This window comes from Antechinus flavipes, chromosome 1, assembly GCF_016432865.1.
Source record: "Antechinus flavipes isolate AdamAnt ecotype Samford, QLD, Australia chromosome 1, AdamAnt_v2, whole genome shotgun sequence".
In the NCBI taxonomy this organism is placed as follows: Eukaryota; Metazoa; Chordata; class Mammalia; order Dasyuromorphia; family Dasyuridae; genus Antechinus; species Antechinus flavipes.
The window spans coordinates 389,776,581-389,798,166 of record NC_067398.1 but is presented as its reverse complement, the minus strand read 5'-3'; the positions used below and the strand labels follow the sequence as shown (position 1 = coordinate 389,798,166).

General features: G+C 33.7%; 1 protein-coding gene across 1 annotated transcript in view; it reads right to left on the bottom strand.

Annotated features, from left to right (window-relative positions):
* The window catches only part of ICE1 (interactor of little elongation complex ELL subunit 1), an 89,770-nt gene that overhangs the window by 37,273 nt on the left and 30,911 nt on the right, over positions 1-21,586 (bottom strand). Inside the window, exons 11-14 of the mRNA XM_051973445.1 lie at positions 19,769-19,858; positions 17,559-17,998; positions 8,223-8,235; positions 2,171-7,347 (exon numbers count right to left, since the gene is read on the bottom strand). Coding sequence (XP_051829405.1) covers positions 2,171-7,347; positions 8,223-8,235; positions 17,559-17,998; positions 19,769-19,858 — 5,720 coding nt within the window. The remainder of the gene's footprint in view (positions 1-2,170; positions 7,348-8,222; positions 8,236-17,558; positions 17,999-19,768; positions 19,859-21,586) is intronic.

The window sequence follows — 21,586 nt, the reverse complement described above, 5'->3', positions numbered from 1 at the left end:
TTTGCTTTCTCCTTTCCATTGATAATTATTACAATGGTGGTTCCGTTTTATCTTATGGATTTTATAACAATGCTTCTCAGATCTATTTGTCCAGCCCTAATGTCTTTATTGATCTCTATTCTCCCATTGATCATGTTAATTGGTGGTCTTGTAAAAATCTAAAAATCAAACATATCTAAAACTGAATATGCATCTTTCCCTTCAAATCCTCTGATCTTTTCAACTTCTCTATTACTGACGAAGGCAACAACAGCTTAGTAATCCAGGTTTGCAACCTTGTTGTCTTCCTGGACTTCTTACTAAAATCAGCTCATATACTTAAGCTGCTATGAAATTTTGGCATCCTCAGTTCTTCTTTCTCGTCTCCATGTCCAACCTGTTGGCAAGGCCTGTCAATTCTATGTTCACAACATACAAATTAAGATGGAGAGTGAGCTGTTTTCTATGTGTATACACATATATTATAAAGATCTATCTTATCTATCATCTCCCTGCTTCAAGTTTCTCTCCAGTCTTAATTTATTCTCCATTAAACTACAAAATTGGATTTTTCTAAAGTGAAGGTCTGACTACGTCATCCACCTATTCATAAAATTCTGTGGTTCCTTATCTATCATTTATAAGATCAACTTAAAAATCCTATTTAGCTATTAAAGCATCATAGCCTAGTCTTTTCCGACTTTACAATCTTCTTATATTTTATTCCCCTCTACAGTCTGCAATACAGTACTACTGGTCTCCTTGATATTTACTGGTATCCTTGACTTTTCTCTTGCAAGATACTCTATTTCCTGACACCATACATTTTTCACTGATTGTCCCTAAGGACCAGAACCCTCCTTCCTCCTTATTTCTATTTTCCTCCCCTCATCAAAGTCTTTGGTCTTCTGCCAACCAAACCAAACCAAACCTCTTTAATCTTAAAAGATTTCCTTAAGATTATCTCCAATTCTTCCTATATATACCTTGTCTGTACATAGTTGCTTACATATTATCTCCTTCATCTGACTGTGTGATCCTTGAGAACAGATTTTTTGCCTTTTTTTTTTTTTAATAACCTTAGCATTTAACATAAAGCCTGTAGCACAATAAGTACTTAAAAAATAATTGTTGACTTGAATTACTTTTACATCTCTCATACACATCCCTCTTCTTTCCACTCATACTTTTGAATCTTGATGCAGGGTCTAATCATAAACATACAGATTACTGCAGTACCTACTGATTGGTTCCCCTCATCTTAAGACGTCTCTCTCCATTCTAATTTATCTTCCACACAGCTCCCAAGTGATCTTCTTACAATTCAAGTTTAACTAAGTCTCCCCTCTACCTAATAAACTCGAGTAGCTTACCTTTGCTTCCAGGATTAAATAAAAAGTTCTCTCCAAGCCTTTTAAAGCTATTCACAATCCTTTCTATCTTTGCAACATTTTTATATTTTACTCTCCTTAATACACTTTGCATGCCAGCCACACTAGTATTCTTGCTGTGCCTCATGTAGGATACAGCATCTCCTGACCCTAAAGCCTTTTCACTGGCTGACTCCAGGATTGTGATGTTCTCCTTTGGAAACTTCCCTTCCACTTGTCACTAATGCCTTCTCTTTGAGATGATCTCATGTTGACACTATATGACTGTCTGTATCCACCAATGTAAGGAACCCCACACTGAAGCAAATCAGCAAATCATCTATATTGTAGTTGTCTGGAATTCTGAAAAGCTGAAGTTACTTACTTGTTCATGGTTACATAATTAACATGTTTAAGAGAAAGAATGTGAACCTATTTTTTCTTACTTCCTTTACCTACTATGTAAACATTTTTATATTATGTAAGTAATTATATAACAATGTTACAATTAAATAAGCTCTCTAAACAAAGACTAGTTATTACAACAAAATGGCTTAAGATTAAATATGCTTGCTGTCTAGTTTTCAAAATAACATTAAGTTTGAGATGTTTTCCAAAAGAAGTTACTGTCCTCCAAGATTTTACAGCAAAGTTGAATATGTAATAACTGCTAAATAAAGCTAATAAAGGAATTATGTGGTACCACATTTTATGGGGCTAGCAATTCTTAAAACAAAAAGTTTTAAAATACTTTTGCAACCTGTTGGTTTTAAGTATAAATATAATTATATACAATATATACAATAGATCAAACTACATACCTTCTTTGTGGTACTAAATTCACAAACAACTTCTTTTTCTTGATCTCTCATCACTGGCTTTTTCGAAACATTTCCTACGTGCACATGACTTCGGATGACAGGTAATAAATCAAAAGATGATTCAGCAATCTTTTTCAGGACATTACTCATGATACTATCATGTGATTCTTTATGTTCATGTAAAGCTGAAGATAATTCTGCAACAGTGTTGTCTGTCAGTTCCTGAACAGAAGAATTCTCATCCTCAAGGGTCATGACATTTTCAGCTTGAGGAGAACTAGTCTTGATGATTTCTGATACATCTACCTTAATTTCCAATTTTGGTGACTCACTGTCTAGACGTAACCTCTTTGCACTCCTTAATATGGTTGATGGTACCAAAGGTCTTTTCCCACCATGACTTTGGAAACTTGTAAGCTCAGGATCAAAATCCTTTAGTTTACCTTGATCACATTCAGTATTAGAAGTGCTTCCTGTTTTAACAAAAGCAGTTGATGCAGAAGTGATAGCTTTGAATCCTGTAATATTATTCACAGGCCCTGGTAAATTTTTACAATCTGCTGGAGGACATCTATTCAGCTGAATATTCCCTTTAAGAATGTTAAGTGTCCTTGCCCTGGCAGACAGCTCTGGATACATGGTATCAAGGATTTTTACAGAGTTCTCCTGGGGCCCTCCTAGTGAAGTATTGCCAACTGCCAATGGAGGAAGCCTTCCAGGCACAGGAAGTGCATGCTTTGGTGTGGCAGCACAAAATTGCAAAGGAGATGATAAGATTCTTTGACTAGCAGATGCATCTGAAGGAGATGGAGTACTATGCATAGGAGACTTGTACCGTGGATCATCAGAGAGTGGAGACATCAGAGGAGGGACTGGTGTATCACGCAATGGGGAAATCAGATCATCAAGTGGTGAAGTTAGAGAAGACTGACTAGAGGTTGACATTAGAGGGGAAACTGGATGCAGTGTCCTTGGGGGTGTTGCTAGCAATGGTGCAAGCAAAGGAGGCAAAGGTGGCCCCATCTCTTGCCTTATTTTACTCAGAGTATCAGGAGAACATTTTGTTGGTGTAGAAGTATCAGCAGTTGCCAAAACTGGCTGAGCTAAATGACTGTGTTGAATTTTTACTTTGCTTTTTATCCTTGAAGACTTTTTAGAAGTTTTGCCTTGCTTAACTTCAACTTTAGATTTGGCTAAAGCCTTTGTCAGTTTATGTGATGATTCTTGGTTTGGCATTTTTGAACCACGCTTACTCTGACTGACTAAATCAACTTGATTTAGTTCTAAAAGTTCTAAAGTATCATGTGTGCTATCGAAAGAAATACTTGAGGATTCTGAAGTCTGATTATTTTCTTGAGAGTCAAAACTTACATCACACATAGATGGATTCCACAATGTGTCTTTATCAAAGATACAATTTTGACCATTCTTTGAACCATCTTTCTGTCTGGATGAAGAACTGTCATCATAATAACATTCGTTAGATGGAGAGTCACTCTGATTTTGTTCAGCATTTGATGTGTATTCAGTAGAGGCAAGAGGATCAAGTGCATCTTCTAAGATATCTCCAGATAGAATAGCTTGCCCTCTAGAGACTGCCTCAGGAACTTCATGCACTACAGTTTGGTCCATGCTTGACTGGATATTTCCATCCTTTGTAATCATCCAATCTTCAGATTCTTTGATATTTAAATTCAAATTATCATGTTTTCCATACCCATTTACAATTTCTGGATTTATCCTAGATATATGATGGAGCAACATACCTCCTTTTGAATTTCCAGTATTTTGCTCAATGGTACTTTTCCCAACTTTTCCGATTTCTGTGGTGTCTTTACTATCATTTCTCCCTTTGGCTGCATCTGAATGTTCTGTATGTTCTCTTCTTTGAGTGTTTTCATTAACAAACCTATCAGTGCATGATTTTCTTTCAGCATCAAAATCTAGAATCAGTGATGATTGTTTTATATCTGATGAAGGCGTAGTTATTTCACAGGAAAGAGATTTTTCTTTCAAACATCCAGCTGTAATATTGTTGCATGTTTTCAGAAAGGAAACATCAGGAGATTTAGTAAGAGAATCTTTACAAATGTTTTCAATGCCAGATACATCTTTGGTGTAAGTCTTAGTGGTTTCCCCTAGTAAGCAATAGGTAAACTGACTTGAATGCTTAACCTTGCTTAAATGATTCCATTCTTCTTCTGAATCATTTGTTTCTTTGGAAACCTCATGAGTTTTTACCCAAGAGTGTTTTCTCAAGTTTTCTTCAGATACTTTTCCTATTTTTAGTTTGTTTTTCATTTCCTTATTTGTCAATACTTTGTCAAAACATTCTGAAACAGAGTTCCCTGAAATACAGTTTTGGGTGTTATTTTCGAGAAGCTTAAATATCTCTGATGTAGAAAATCCATTTGTCTCAGAAACAGTACTTAAATTAAAATCTTTCAGAGCGGATGTCAAATACTCTATGTCTAAAGAGCCTCTTCTTTTCATACATGCATGAGCATCTTTATAAGTATTAGTTTTTCCTATTTGCATTTGTGGTTCTTTGTTGAAATTTTGCTCTTTGGTTTCACGATTAGTTTCAGTTTCATTTTTACTTTTACTATCATAACTAATTTGATCATACTTCTCATCTTCAGAACTATGTTTTGTGTCATCTGGGCTACCCATATAGCACTGGACAATGTCATTAAGTATATTTAGTCTAACTTGGGTCTCATCTTCATTTTTTTTACTTAAGGATAAAGGAAAAGCACATTCTTCTTTCATGTAAGAATTCAAACAAGTATTCCCAGGAGTTCTCTCTTTCTGAACTTGCTGAACTTTAAGAGACACAGAGTCCAAAGGTGTAATTAAGACTTCTAAATCTGATATGGAAGCATCTCCTGAGCAAATTTCTTCTGTGGCTAAATCATCTGGAAGTGAAATATTTGTGGATGGAGTGAATTCTCCCTTAGTATTCATGGTGCTAAGGTGACCTTGATTTTGAAGATCTTGTTTTTTATCTACTTCTGACACATTACTCTTCTGGCTCTGGAGGGATATCTCTTCAGATCTGATTGATAATTTTCTAATTGTGTCATAATGAGAATTTTCTACTAATAAAGATTCACTAAAACAGTTTAAATCTGTTGATATCCAGGAAGCAGAATCTTCTGCTGAGGGACAGTTTACAGTCTCTCTTTGCTTGACTTTTAGCAACTGGCATTTCTCTTTGTCAATATATTCTGCTTTAGATAGCATATGTTGTTCAGTTTCAGTGTAAGTATTATCAGGTCTCAAAGTGCTCTCTTTAACATGAGACCCAAGATCTTCCAAGTTGGTAACTTGGAGTTCTTCAGATTTCAACTGCTCAGAAATAATCGAGACCTGGTTATTAAAAGTAAATGTTATTGGCTTAACTTCCTTTCTATGAGAATCCAATTTGGGTGATGACAGAACATTTTCTATAACAGGAATTTCTGTCTGTAATTGCTTATTATCTTCTTGTTCACAGCTGAGTTTAGCTTCTGGACTTCCTTCATATTCTCTCTCTATAACCATACCAGCATCTATATTATGACATGAAGAACTAATGTCTAAATGATGATCTCTCTTTACTAAGTCACTCTGAAATGCTGTGGAAATTAAATCATTTGATTTAGTTGTATTAAGCTCAACTCCTGATTTTTCAGTTTCACATTGTTTATCTCCTGTGTCTTTTTCAAATGTTGCCTGATCAATCACATGGGTATTAGCCACACCTTTTGATTCATCACAATATTTTGTCTCTCTGCTGTTTTGATCAGTAAGTATGGGTGTTGCTGAATTAGGGCTCAAAGCATGTATGTTTTTCTCTACATTATATTCTTCTTTAGGACAATCTGTAGGTTCAGGATGCTTATCTACTGTATCTGAAATATTATTATGCATTGTTTCACAGGATTTTTGTTCTGCGCAATGGAGTTGATTTGGAACAGTCTCATTTAAAAAGTCTGTATTTACAACTTCAATTAAAGTACACTGTCCATTGAATTTCCAAGAAACCTCATTATTATATCCTAAATCAAAGGAGAACTGAGGATTACTACAATTAGATGACATGACATGGGGAGAAGAAGAGAGAACATCTGTCTTGACATCAAGCTCACTTGTATCCATCATGAGTACATCTTGTTTGGATTCAGAAGGATTCTGTTTATTAAATCCTTGCATTTCTTTTCTGTCTTTTCCAGGCAATTCTCCAGTTATTTCTTGCAAATGTTCAGAAACCATGGCCATTTTTTCATTTTCAGAGCTGAGTCCATTAACAGGTATTTGTTTAGAAAATTCAAATTTGTGTGATTCAGATCCTGGCAATGAGATTTTTTCTTCAGATGTAACTTGTACAATTAACTTTTCCTGGCTAAGCAAAGAATTACATATTTCTTCATTCAATTCAACATTATCTGTCACTTGCATTAGGTCATCAGATATCTTATGTAAACACTCAGTTTCAGTGGGTATATGGGGTATTCTAAAGGTTGCTCTTTTACTTTGCAGTGGTGTGACATTTCTTTCCTTGTCATCTTGTGATATACCATTTTCATCTAAGACATATTTATTTTCATCTTTTGTATTTTCATTTGACACCGCAAGATGTTCTTTATGGAGTAATGGGCTAGCACATGAAAAAGGCATCTCTATTTCTTTTGAATTAGGCTTACTACTTTTGAATTTTAATCCTGTTGGTAAAATATCACACCCAATAGCTGTTTCTTCATTCATTTCCAGATTCACTGGAACCTGGGTTCCAAGATCTGGTTCAATTTGTTCTATAAGTTTACTACTTTCTTCTTTCTCTTCAGAAGAGTTAGAAGTATTCAGAGACTCAGATGTGCCATTTTCTAATAGAGATTGCATAGTATGTTCTCTATCCACCAACTCTTCTTCACTGGAATCTGTAAAATCTCCAAAATAGTCCTCCTGGGGAGAAAAACAAAACAAAACAAAACAGCTTACAATTAGTTGTTTCAGCTTCCTTAAATCAAATAAATTCAAGTTCAACAGATTCACTTGCTGCTTTCCCATTCTCATCAACAAAACTTTTTCTTTTCTTTTTTTGGGGGGAGGTGGGAGAGAGGGCACAGAGAAATTAAGTGGCTTTCCCAGAGTCACACAACTAGTAAGTTTCAAGTTCTGAGACTGGATATGAACTCAGGTCCTCCTGACCCACTGTACAACCTAGCTGTTTCCTACTCCAAGACTTTTAATGAAGAATTCAGTTTACTATCATCTTTATTAAAGAACTGATCTATTTATTAAAAAAAAGACCTTTATTATTAACATATATCAATGTTCCTATTGAATTACAAACCGCTTAATCAAATATCGAGTTTATATCAGCACAGGCCATGTCTGGCACTGAGACAGTCATGTACTATGGTAATTTATTTTATATTATTAGAGGTAAATACTACAGTATTTGTATTTATTTTCTATCATGATAAAATTTATATTATTTATAGTTATACAAATATTCATGTTTATTTTCTATCATGATAAAGGTAGGATACATTATATACACCTAACATATTCTGGAACCCAAACTTTTGTGATCTTTTCAATAACTGTACATATATCTAATGTCACTAGTGAAGACAAATTGTTTCAAAAGCATTTAGAATCAGACTCATAAAATCTTAACAGGTAAAAGGAAGTTTAGAGGTAAGATCGACAAAAACAAAGACACAATCTCAACATTAGAAAGGACTTGTAAAACCAATATTCTAAACAAAAGAGGTGTCATTCAGAATCTGCTTGAAAACTTTTGAGGAAGAAGGGGTAGCTAGGTGGCGCAGTAGATAGAGCACCAGCCCTGAAGTCAGTAGGACCTGAGTTCAAATCTGACTCAGACACTTAACACTTCCGAGCTGTGAGACCCTAGGCAAGTCACTTAACTCTAATTGCCTCAGCAAAAAAGAAAAGAGAGAGAGAGAGAGAGAGAGAGAGAGACAGAGAGACAGAGAGACAGACAGAGAGAAAACTTCTGAGGAAAAACCACCATATCTCCTAGAGTAGCCCATGGTACTTTTGGATAACTGCTACAATTTAAAAAATAACAACCAAAAAAAACCTTACTCACTCCAACTTCTGCTCATTACATATATCTCTGCTCTCTAAGGCAAATCAGAACAAACCTAAACTCATGTAGTAAATATAAAGAAATATTTGACACCAGTTATTAGAGCTTCCTCTAAGTCTTCCCTTTCTCAGATTTAACAAAGGCTTTCTCCTTTTCCTCTACCAAAGTATCTGATAGGCACTTAGAAACTTTCATAATCTTACTCAGCCTCCTCTGGAAACTTCACAGGTCATCAATGACTTTTCTAAAATTCAGCACAGAATACAAAACTATATATGTCATCTGATTATGGAACAACACAATCATCACTATCTTTAAACTGGATGCTATGCCTCTCCTTAGCTTACTATGGCTACCACAATCACACAAAGCACAAAGAGGTTCATCATCTCACCACAGAGGTTTGTCATTTGAGTGATAAATTCTTTAGCCAAAAATATCTCTCAGACAAAGACAAATTCACAATGAGATTTTTTTGAATTTTTACAGTGAAGATGGCAAAGTTGTAAAGAAAAGGGGCAGCAAATGTAAAGACTCAAGAGTATCTGACTAAACAATCTATTAACTTATGTGTTAAATGTAAGGTCCTTGTGTACTTATCAACAAGTGAACGTACCACTTCAAGAAATGAATCACATAAATCTTCCAACTAGAAGACAAAAGCTGCAGCTAAAAAAAAAAGAAGTTGGTAGAATTGGTATTATTGTGCATCCAAAGGCAACAATAAACATTATTGAATGAGACATTTCTTTTTTTATTCATGTAGTGTTTATAATAAACATTTTAAGACCACTACTATGAAAATAACTGAAACTCATGCATCAGTATTTATTGCCACTGAGGAGATAGTGAAATTTCATAAAAAAACTCCAAAATCAATCAACATAAACTTTAATTCCAAGGGATTTCAATGCATGTGGAAGTAATAGATAAGGAAGGTGAAAAATGTTTAAAAATAGGGTTCTTAAGAATTGAGACTAGATAAAGCTTAAAGAAAATTTTCATACCTACAAATCATAAATACTTATAATTTTCATTTCCATAAATCCTAAATACTTTTCTTGAGAAAAAGGTTCTAATATAATGTAAAACATATAAAGTAACTTCAAAACAAATAAAAATGATTCAGATTTTAATGGCAGGATATTAATGATTATTGATGAGGAACTCCTTTCTGTATCAGCTCTCTACTGAAGGAAAGGTCAAATTAGAAGAATGAAAGTGAAGGGGAAAATTTGCAAAGACACAAAAAATATCTCTTATCTGAACTAATCAAATAAATTTGTTACAGTAAACCCTAGGAAAATGATAAAAACAGATATTGACATGAACTATTAATATTTTCTTAAGGAAGATTAGCCAATCACCATGATTAGCTCAAAAGAGCTTGGGAGCCAATTAATTTTGTCCAGCAGAAAGAATTGGCAGTTAGGAGAAACAAAGATCATAAACATGTTTTTAAAATCTTACTAGAAAACAAAATGGAAGATTGTGAATATTGGTGATTATTTCATAAAATAGAGAAGCAATAGTAGCAAAAAGCAACTTTAAAGAAATCTTGGTATTAGTATGTTATACAGTTTATACTTAAATATACTGAGAGTTAAGCATGCCTAAAAACTCTTTCCTGACAATGGTGCATGATCAAAAAAAAAAAAAAAAATCTGAACACAACTCACTGATCTAGATATCTAGACATCTCTTTGCTAAAAGTAGACCTCACCCACCTTCATACATTTCATTCTTCAGAAGGGGAATGAAGTGCAAAATATGGCCTTGATTCTGACCAAGAGCTCTATGAAAGTAAAAATTCTGAACACACTTATTAAAAAATGATCATTTCAAAGTTTGTGGTAAATAAAAATGGGCAAGTTAGGCATAACTGAAAGAGCATCTAAGATTGTGGAAAAGAACACTGTAACTATAATAAACATTGTAAGGATGATCAACTATGAAAATTTAGCCATTCTCATCAAAGGACTCATGAAGAAAAAATACCATCTACCTCTCCATACTGAGGAAAACTGAATAAGCATACTTTTTAAAAAACTATTTTTGTCTGTGTTTTCTTTTGCAACATGGTCTTGCATGACTTAACATGTGTAATCATTATCAAACTTTTCTTTCCTTCTCAATGAGGGGTGAAGGAGAAAGGGAAAAAGTTAATTTAAAACTCAAAATTTTAAAAAATTAATGTTGTGAAGAGGATTCTGGAATGAATGTAGAATTTGATGGGAAATACTGGGGTTTCCTAAATTCTCCCATAAGCATGATAAATATCGCCTCAGAATGTACTTTGAGCAGCAGAAATCATCAAAAGCTTGGTAAAGCAATTGTCCTACTAAGACAACTTGGTAGGACCTTAGGAAAGACCTGACCTGACCTCCTAGGGCTGAGGTCTGACCCCACTGAAGTGCAAAACTTCTTGGCAGACAGACTTGACTGAATCAACAAACAACAAGCCTTAAGTGTAGATGTGGCTTCTCAAACTTTTACATCATATTCAGTGTGGAGATTAAGTAGCTAAGCATGAGAAGGTTGAAGGACCCATTATAAATGTTTGACTCCAGGTCCAGGTGGTTTTACTCACTTATGGTCGTAGTCCATAAGTGAGGATGAGGGCAAGTGAGTACAAGCCCAAATACAGAAGAAGGAGGGTAGGACCTAGCTGGCTGTGGGCACTTTCAGGAGAGTATAGCCCCTGGTTTCAGTTTCAGGGCAGAAAGATAAGCTGAATTTTTACAGTTGTGGGAGGGATAGCAGGGAATATTTGCAGTTAACAGCATAGCTAGGCGCCTAGGAATACCTGAAATTGCAACATTAGACAAAAATCAGAAATAGTAGGAAAAACCTGAAGAATGCCTCAGCCTGAGGACACATTTAGCTCAATCTGTGGCATCATCTCCTACATCTCAGGACTAGAACCCCAGTATAATAATATGCCACTAAAAAACAGTAAGTAAAAAAGAATCCAACTATAGATAACTATTACAGAGACAGAAAAGATATGAATTCATAACTCAGAAGACAGTGAAGTTAAAAAGACACCAGTACCTCAAGCAAAAGATCAAAACGGTTGCAAGCCCAAAGAGAGTTCTTAGAAGAATTTACAGGGATTTTAAAAATCAAATAAGAGAAATCAAGAAAAAATTAGGGGAAAAAATTATGAACAATTCAAGAAAATCATAAAAAGAAAGCTAATGGAAGACAAGCTCCAAAACCTCAAGAAATGCTTTAAAAAAAATAGAACTGGGAAAACTGATGATATTATGAGACACTAAGATGCAATAAAAGTAGTCAAAAGAATGAAAAAACTGCATAAAATGTGAAACATCTCTTTATTAGAAAAATAATTGATCTATAGAACAGAACAAAATATAAAAATTGTAAGACTTCCTGAAAGTTAGGATCAGAGAGTCTCTAGATATATTACAAGAAATTAAGGAAAATTACTCTGAAGTTCTATAATAACAGGGTAAAACAGAAACAGAAAAAAATCCACCTATCACCACCTGAAAGCTACAAAACAAAAACTCATAGAAATATTATTGCCCAGTTTCAAAGCTCCCACATCAAGGGAAAAATCTTACACGGAATAAGTTAAACAAACCAACAAAACTTCCCCAAGAAGTTAAATAACACAGAGCTACAGTCAAAATGCAACTTCTACATTAAAAGACCAAAGAGGGTAGCTAGGTGGTGCAGTGGATTGAGCACCAACCCTGAAGTCAGGAGAACCTGAGTTCAAATCTGGCCTCAGATACATAACACTTCCTTGCCCTGGAGGGAGAAACAACAAAGAGCTTAGAACATTTTATTTCAAAGAGCCAAGGTTTGCAACTAAGAATAATTATTCAGCAAAGATGAATTTAAAACAATGGTAACAATGAATTAAAGACTCTAAAGTACTTGTGATAAAAAGATCAGAACTTAATAGAAAATTTGACATGTAAGATCCAGAAGAAACATAAGGTAAACATTAAAGAACAGTTATGAGGGACTGAATAAGTAAAATTATTTACTTCTTATATGGGTAAATATATATGTATTTTTAGGAATGTTACCATGACTTGGGTAGTTAAAAAAAAAAAAAAACATATAGTTATAGGAGGTTTGGGATTGAGTTGAATATGATGGGATGATTCTAAAAAATAAAACTGGGGAGGAAAAGATAAAAACAGAACCATTATCTCACACAGAAAAGGCCTAAAAGGAAGAACTGTTATAGCAGAAGCAAATGGGGAGGCAGGGTAGATTGTACCAGAACTTTATTCTCATCAAAACTGGATTAAAGAGGAAATAATAACAAATACATCTAAAAGGATACAAAATTCTTCTAAATTAAAGAAATAGATAGGTGAGAGGAAAGGATAAGGGAGGGACTTTTAGAAGAGTATGTAGATTAAAAAGCTGCTGACCTAAACACTTCTCAGACTGGTTAAGATGACAAGAAAGATAATGATAACTGTTAGAAGGAATGTGGGAAAATCGGGATACTAATACATTGTTGATGGAGTTGTGAACTGATCCAACTATTCTGGAGAGTAATTTGGAACTATGCCCAAAGGGCTATCAAACTGTGCATACCCTTTGATCCAGCAGTGTCTCTACTGTGCTTATATCCCCCCAAAAAGGAAAAGGACCCACATATGCAAAAACATTTATAGCAGCCCTTTTTGTAGCGGAAAGGAACTAAGAACTGATGGGATGCTCATCAGTTAGAGAACAGCTGAATAAGTTATGGAATATTACTGTTCTATAAGAAATGATCAGCAGGATGATTTCACAGAAGCCTGGAGAGATTTACATGAACTGATGTTAAGTGAAATGAGTAACCAAGAGAACATTGTACACAGATTATGAGATGATCAATTGTGAGGGACTTGGCCCTTTTCAACAATAAGATGATTCTAAAAAATTCAAATAAACTTGTAAGGAAAGTACCACCTACATCCAAAAAGAGGACAGTAGGATCTAAATGTGGATCATAAAATGGTATTTTCACTTTTACAATTTTGCTTTTTTTCTTTCTAATTTTTTTAATGTTTTTTTTTTCCTTGTGCAGCATGATATATGTGGAAATGTTTAGAAAAAGTACACATGTTTAACCTATATTGAATTACTTGCTATCTCAGGGAGGAAGTTAGAGGAAAGGGAGAGAGAGAAAATTTTGGAACACAAGGTTTTACAAGGGTGAATGCTTTTAAAAACTATCTTTGCATGAACTTTGAAAATAAAAAGCCATATTTAAAACAAAAAGTAGAAAGTGAGAGGAAAGGAAGGGATTGTTTAAATGGAAATGATTTAGATGGTGATGGTTATAAGTAAATTAGAGATTTAAGGAGAGATAAAGTAAAAAAAAATGAGGATAATAGTGAAGAAAATTGGATTAAGGAAAATATACAACTAGTACTTTTAACTTTGCATTGTAAATATTAATAATTTAGAATGTGAATGGGATGAACTCACCCATAAAAGGAAAACAGCAGAATGGATTAAAAATCAGAATCTGAATCTGAAAACATGCTGTTTACAAGCAACATATTTAAAATACAGAGTTCAAATAAAGGCTGGAGTAAAATTTATTGTACTTCAGCTGACAAGTTTTAAAAAAATATTCATTATCTCAAAGTTAAAATAGGTTTAATTAAAAGAGATAAATAGGGAAAACATTATAAAAGCTAACATAGATAATAAGCAAAACATTAAACTTAAGTGCACCAAATGTTATAGCACCTAAATTTTTAAAGGAAAAGGTAAACGAATTACAGATAGAAGTAAAAAGTAAAAACAAAAACAAAAACAAAAAAAAAAGAAAAAAAATAACAGGAAAGAAAAAAGTATTATAATAGGAGGGACTTTAACCTGTTCTTTAAACAAGATAAATCTAACAAACTAAGTCAAGAAGATGAATAGAATATTAGATAAGAGAAATAAGATCTTTTTCTCAGTAGCAAAGACTACTTTATAAAAATCAACCATACGTTAAGGCATAAAAACTATATAATGAAATGTGGGAAAAAGTTAAATGCATCCTTTTCAGATTACAGTACAGTAAAAATTGTATTCAATAAGGGACCATGAAAACTAAAGATTAAAAAATAATTGGAGACTAAATAACTTAATCTTAAAGAAAGAGTAGGTTAAAGAACAAATCATTGAAACGATCAAAACTTCGGCAAAAAGAATAATAATGAGACAACATATCAAAACATGAGAGGTAGTGTTGAGAGCGAAACCAGCCAGCCCTGTAAAGTTGTGTGAAATCACCAACAAAAAGTTATACAAACTCAAATGGTCTTACATCTTCTGGAGACAGGAACCTCGAGAGAATGACTCTTCATATACAAACTTAAATCGTCTCACACCCTCTGGAACCAGGAAGATGAATCTCCAGAGGATGTCTCCTCATATACAAACTTAAGTAGTCTTCCCTATTCTTAGATTTCTGTATAAAGTAGGCCTTCAGAAAATGCCTCTTTGCAAAAAAAAAATCACTTCTCTCTTGAGAATGACATTGCCCGCCAAGAATGCTCTTATCTTGGTGTCTCTCTAACAATAAAAGCCTTTTTATCACAGCCTTGGAGTAATTGAATTTCCTTTCCTAAGAGCCTGCTTCTCAGAACCTAATCCTGCCACACCTCTCCTTCCAACCCCCCTCTCATCAGTAGTAAAAGTGGCAATCAGAGAGAAAAAAAAATCTCTAAATGCTTATATCAATAAAAGAGAAATAGAACATCAACAAATTTCATAAAAACATGGAAAAAGAACATATTAATGATTCCCAATTAAACAGTAAATTAAATCCTAAAAAATTAAAGGTGAGGCTAACAAAATTAAGTGTTAGAAATCCACTGAATTAATAAAATTGGTTTTAAGAAAAAAAAATCCAAATAAAAGAAAGAAAACCAAATCACTGGTATTAAAAATGAAAAGGATGAATACAGCACTAATGAAGATGATATCAAAGCAATTATAAGGCATTATTTTGCCCAATTATCTGCCAACAAATGTAGCAATTTAAGTGAAATGAAAGAATATAAAAATAAAAACTGCATAGAGCAATGAAAGAGAAAATAGAATAATTAAATAAATCTATTCTAGGAAAAAAAAAATTGAATAGGCCATAAATGAACTTCCTAAGAAAAAAAGCACCAGGACCAGATAAATTGAAACATCAATAAAAAAAGAAAATAAAAAAGTACACAGTGGAGAGCAAAAGAAAATTCAGAAGTATAGAAAAGCAGAATACCTTGGAAAACTATGTGAAGCACTTACTATATAGTTTTTTGAAAAATGTAAAAAGTACAAAATAGAAATTCATGGTCTTATGCTGAATTCTCTTTTATGTTGAGCTGTGTACATGGAAATATTCTTTTTTTGTTTTTGTTTTTGCTGAGACAATTGAGGTTAAGTGACTTGCCCAGGGTTACACAACTAGGAAGTATTAAGTGTCTGAGGCCAAATTTGAACTCAGGTCTTCTTGACTTCAGGAGTGGTACTCTATCCACTGCATCATGAAAAATCATCCCATTTGTTATTTCTTATGGAACAAAAATATTGGAATATTTTTTACTATCATATAACCTTGTTCAACCATTACCCAATTGATGGACATCCCCTCAAATTTCCAATTCTTTGCCACCACAAAAAGAGCTGCTACAAATATTTTCATATAAATATTCTTCTCTCTTTAAAAAAAAATCTCTTTAGGATACAGACCTAGTAGTAGTATTGTTGAATCAAAGGGTAAAGCAACTTTACAGATCTTTGGGCATTGTTCCAAATTGCTCTCCAAAATATCTAGGTCAATTCATAACTTCACCAAGCACGCATTAATGTCCCATTAGACAAATAATAATAAGCATATGGGGGGAGGGGAAGAATCTAGTTTTTTTCTTCCTTTTCTAGTTACTCATTTAAATCTTAGCTTCTAAAGGACATTTCTGACCCTGACAAAAGAATTCACCCAACCAAGACCATCTTATCGAGGTGGAATTCTTACCATAACCCTACCATTGTTCTACTCAGGTAATAATGGATGGAGAATAGACTGCCCATAGATAGATGTGTTCTGGGTTTGAAGATCAGTTTCTTGATCTAAGAGTGACAAGTAAAGAGTCTCTCATTAGAATCCCTCATTAGAGCCCCTCATTACAACAGGCCTATACCTCATTATAATATTCACTCATTAATTGTTAACGAATAAGAGATGCTTTCCACCTATCAGGACCCACTCTTCCAAGAGTATGTACACATATACACACGTACATATGTACACACACACACACACACACACACACACACACAAATATTAAGCAGCCAATAAGTCCATCTTTGGTTTATAAGAGAAAGCCAATAATTATAATTTTATTAATAACCATAACCAGTAAAATTGATAATTGGCTATAAATCATGTCTGACTTTTCATGTTTCACTCCCATTTTCCCAAATCGTGTCCAACGTTTATCACTTTCCCTTTTTGTCCTATTAGCCCATCTGATGGGTATGAGGTGCTATCTCAGAGTTGTTTTAACTTGCATTTCTCTAATCATTGATGATTTAGAGAATTTTTTCATGACTACAGATAGATTTGACTGCTTTGTCTGAAAATTGCCTGTTCATATCGGTTGACCATTTACTGACTGGGAAATGAATTTTACTTTTATAAATTTGGTTCAGTTCTCTATATATTTGAGAAATTTAAGACCTTTATCAAAGATACTTGCTGTAAAAAATTTTCCCCAGATTACTGCTTTCTTTCTAATTCTGACCGCAAGGTTTTTGTTTACACAAAAACTTTTTCATTTTATATAATTAAAATAACCCATTTTATATTTTGTAAATCCTCTCTATAATTTGCTTAATCCTAAATTCTTCCCTTATCTATATATCTGATAGGTTAAACTCTTCCATGCTCTCCTAATTTGCTTATGTTATCACCCATTATATCTAACTCATGTACCCATTTTGACTTACATTTGTATATGATATGAGATGCTGGTTTAAACCCAAGTTTCCGTCATATTGTTTTAGTGGTTTTTCAGCAATTTTTTTTTTCAAAAGATGAGTTTCTGTCCCCAAAGTTTAGCTCTTTAGGTTTATCAAATATTAAATTACTATAATCACTTACTACAATGTATTGTGTATCTAATCTATTCTATTGATCTACCATTTTTTAAAAATCCAGTACCAGAAATCATCTTTTTTTCATAGATACCTTACATTAACATTACAGACAAATGTGTATTTAGTAACAAATGCAAATAATCTGTAACTTACAGGTGCAAGTGGAGATGATGATGGCACCTGACATCGTAATGGTGTTGGAGGTGGTGTGGACACTGGGGACAGAAGTGGTGGGGGAAGTCTGAAGAGGTCAAAGATGGCTTCCAGATCCTTCATGAGTGGTTTATCTTCCATATCTTCCGGATCAGAGGAATCAGAACTATTTTCATCCCAACTGCTTGGCACGAAAACCTCAGGATTTCTGTCCTCATGAAAAGCTGAGTCATTACTGCAGTCTTGTACATTGACAGTGATGGGACCATCCTCCTCAATGGACCTACATCCTCCAAGGAGTTCCTGCTCTAACTGTACAGAGAAGCTTCTCAGGCAAGTCTTCATTTCAGGAGATCTGAAGTTATTGCTCTGCACTCGAGGTAGCAGTCCATATTCTTCAACAGATTTCCTAGATTGTGTATTTTCTTTGGCAGCCTTTTCTATAAACAGATATTTGAAATTAAACTTTGGGATATTCTTGCACTCTTGCAGTACAATTCTACAAAATGGTCATTCTAAAGGAAAAAACTATAGTCAAAGGCAAAAATTTTCTTAATTATCTCCTCAAAAATTGAGTATCATGTAAATATAAACAAACTTGTCATCTTTCAGACATTAATACTAACTTATGAAAAAGGTATATCATTTGAGATTTATGTCTACTACTTTGATAGGCTCATATCAAAATTCATCTACTTCTCTTGCCTTTGTACCAATAAAATACATGTAGCACAGTTAGTTTCAGGAATGTGGTTTACGGGGAAAACTGCCTAGCCTATAAGGGAAATATACCTGCTACTGGAGCCCCTTATTGCAATGTTCTTACCAATAATAAGTTAGACAATGCAAATGATTTATAGCATATAAAAAAAAGAACTTTCTGTTCTGAATTTTAATTAAATCAGATTGCTAATAATTAAAGACAGAATCTCTAGGTCAAAGGAAATTGTAATTGCCATTCTCCTCAAGTGAACATTTCCTAAATATAATGAGAATATAAGAAACCCATATTTGTTTTCATTTCTACCACACAAGAATATAAATAATAAATTTATTTTTCACCAACATGTTTTAAAAATTTTGATGACAGATAATAGACTGTCAAATAGCTTCATATTCTCAAAACATTATCCAAAACACACTCATTTTCATAGGGCCAAATGTTTAAAACAGTATCATCCCAGTGAAAGATAGGCCAAACTTATAAACAGGTAAAACATTATGAATTGCCATGTTTATTTGAAAATCACGTGTAACTTTATAAAAATGTGCAATTCTAAAACTGATCTATGGGTCAACAATATTCATGTTCTTGTATTCTAGATTATTCTTAGTGATTTTGATCATTGCAAATACAAGACAATCTGTATATGTAAATTTTAAGTGGCCTAGGAACATATCAGCTAAGCTTGTTGCAATCATGACAGCTGCCAAAAGTCACAGTGAAATGTCCCTTCCAAGTCCATGAACTGGGAAGGAAGATGAGAGATAAGAGATGACATAATGCCATTTTTGTTCAATTTTAAATTCAAAATAGGTGTATATTCCATATGTGACATATTAAATATAATAACTGCATTGCCTACAACCCTAAAGACCTGAAAGAAAAGTAAGCCTACAAGGAATTGATCCTGTTTCAAAATACTAAACCAAATTAGGGTTTTACTAATCAAATACAAGAAGCATGATATTATGGACAGCCCTCCGAGTTGGCTGCATGACTTTGTGTAGGTTCCTTAAAATCTCAGTACTTCAGACAACTTTGTAAACTGAATGACAGTTGCCCATCTATAGCATTAGAGAATATTTCTTCTTCTATACCTCTCTAGGGCCCATGAAATAATAAATATGAACAAAAGCCAAATGGAAAAAAAAAATCCAAATGTTCTAAATAACATTTTAATATTTTAAAAAACTTTTAGATTAGTGTGTCTAGAAGATGTCAACAGTTTGATGATAAAGGGATTGGCTTACTAAATTGACAAATTTTGGTCAAATGATAATTCTCTTATAATATACTGAACCCAACCTTTCTTTGTATTCCATGGTTTTTTTTTCAGTTATCTCTGAACATTCATTGATAGAAGCTGTAGCAAATCAAAAGCCAAATATATTATTTACCAAGTACACAGTAGAAATCATGCTATGATGGAGGGAAAAAAAAAAAACAAAAAATTTTTGCTGATAATCTTTTATATAGCTCGCCTTACCTTGGACATCTTCATTGTCTTCATTCTGTAGCCTTTCTTTTGTAGAGTCAATGCACAACCAGAGCTCCTTCAAAAGCAGTTTTATTTTTTCTAAGAAAAATATGGAAAACATTAAATTTTCTTTATTTATCAAAATTTACTTTAAGCTAGCTGAGGTAAAACACACTGCTTTTAGAATAATAAAGTTCATTTGATGGAGCCTGTGACTTGGGTATGGTTTCATCTCAGGGCCTTAGTGTAAATTCCAAGGATATGGAAGACAAAAAAAAGAGGAAGACTAAGGACTTAGAAGTCAGGTAAGTAGCAGGACCACAGTTATTGAGAAAAGATGAAGTTTTATGTACTTTGGACAGGATATAAGGCTAAAGGACAATATTTTTCATCCTTGTCTGGGTAAATATGGAGTTGAGGAAGATGGAGGACTGAATTCCTAGAATGGATAAAGGAGGTGAGAGGCTTTTAGAGCCCACTGGTCTGAGTAAGAAGTCAGAGGTAAAGAGAACAGATAGATTTTCAAAGCAGTGATTAGGGATGAGCAGCAGCAGCCGCAGGTAATTTCTGTTTCTTATGGTAGACCAGAATGGGCAAGTCATCTTATTGATTTCCTTGGTAAGTTACCAGGAAAACTCCAATCTTTCTTTTTTCCTATTAAATAGTATTTTATTTTTTCCAATTACATGTAAAGACAGTAAAAATCAATCTTTCTTAGCTATTCCATTAGGATCTGTACAAATAAGTGAAAAACATTAATATTGTGCATTATAATTATTACCGTGCACTGTAATTCAAACTAAAATCTGAAAAAGTCTCCATAGCAATATAATAAATTCCATCTAACAAATGGGGAAACAGAGGTTAAGTGACTTATCCAGAGTCATAAATGTAGCAAAGGTATATACCTTGAAAGAAATCTATTTACTACCTCACAGAATTAGATCAGAAGGAGAACAGAGAGGTTATCTGGTCCAAATTATAGCTGTAGAGGAATCCCCTTTTCAGGAAAGCTAACAAGAGGTCATACAATTGCACCTAATAATTCCTCATTATTGAATCACTGCAGACTCTGTTATCTGGTTTTCAAACTCAACAGTACACTGAAACTACTTTTTAAGTTTCCCAACTGACCACATTATAGCCAAATTCAATGACATTTAATCAGTTTTTATCTTCCTTATCCACTTCACAATTTCTGAAGTCACTATCCATCCAAGACATCCAAATAATTTCTATTTTTAATTTCTGCTCTCCTCTTCCTTCTCAAAGCATTCACTGTCTCCTCCACAAAATCCTTTCTCTCTTCCTGGCTGCTAAACACTGTCATTTTTCAAGTATTTTTCCTCTGTCTTTTTTTTTTTTTTAAATATGCCCTCCCTTTTCAGGCTCAATTATAATTTATATGCAAACGACTACCAATAGGGAAGCAAGATAGAATAGTGGAAAGAACAAGTAACTAAGTCAGAAGATCAGTATAATTCTAGTTCTGCTACTTGTAGAACATCTATTTCTACTGCCTCCTCTTTCATGCTCTAGATCTATTCCAACTCTTTCCTCATAATCTCTTGGATGCAATGAGACAAATTTTAAAATGCCCCAAACCAAACTCATTATTTTCCCAAGCCCAAGAGTTCTCCATTTCTGTTAACGGTACAATTATCCTCCTTATCATCCATGGACTTCAAATAAGTTACAAAATCTTATTCAACCTACCAATAAGACTTCTCACAACTAGAATAGATCAGAGATAACATTATTTCCCCACCCAACTATTATTCAATGAAAATTAAAAATATCAACTATAAAGATTTGAATATTCTTTGC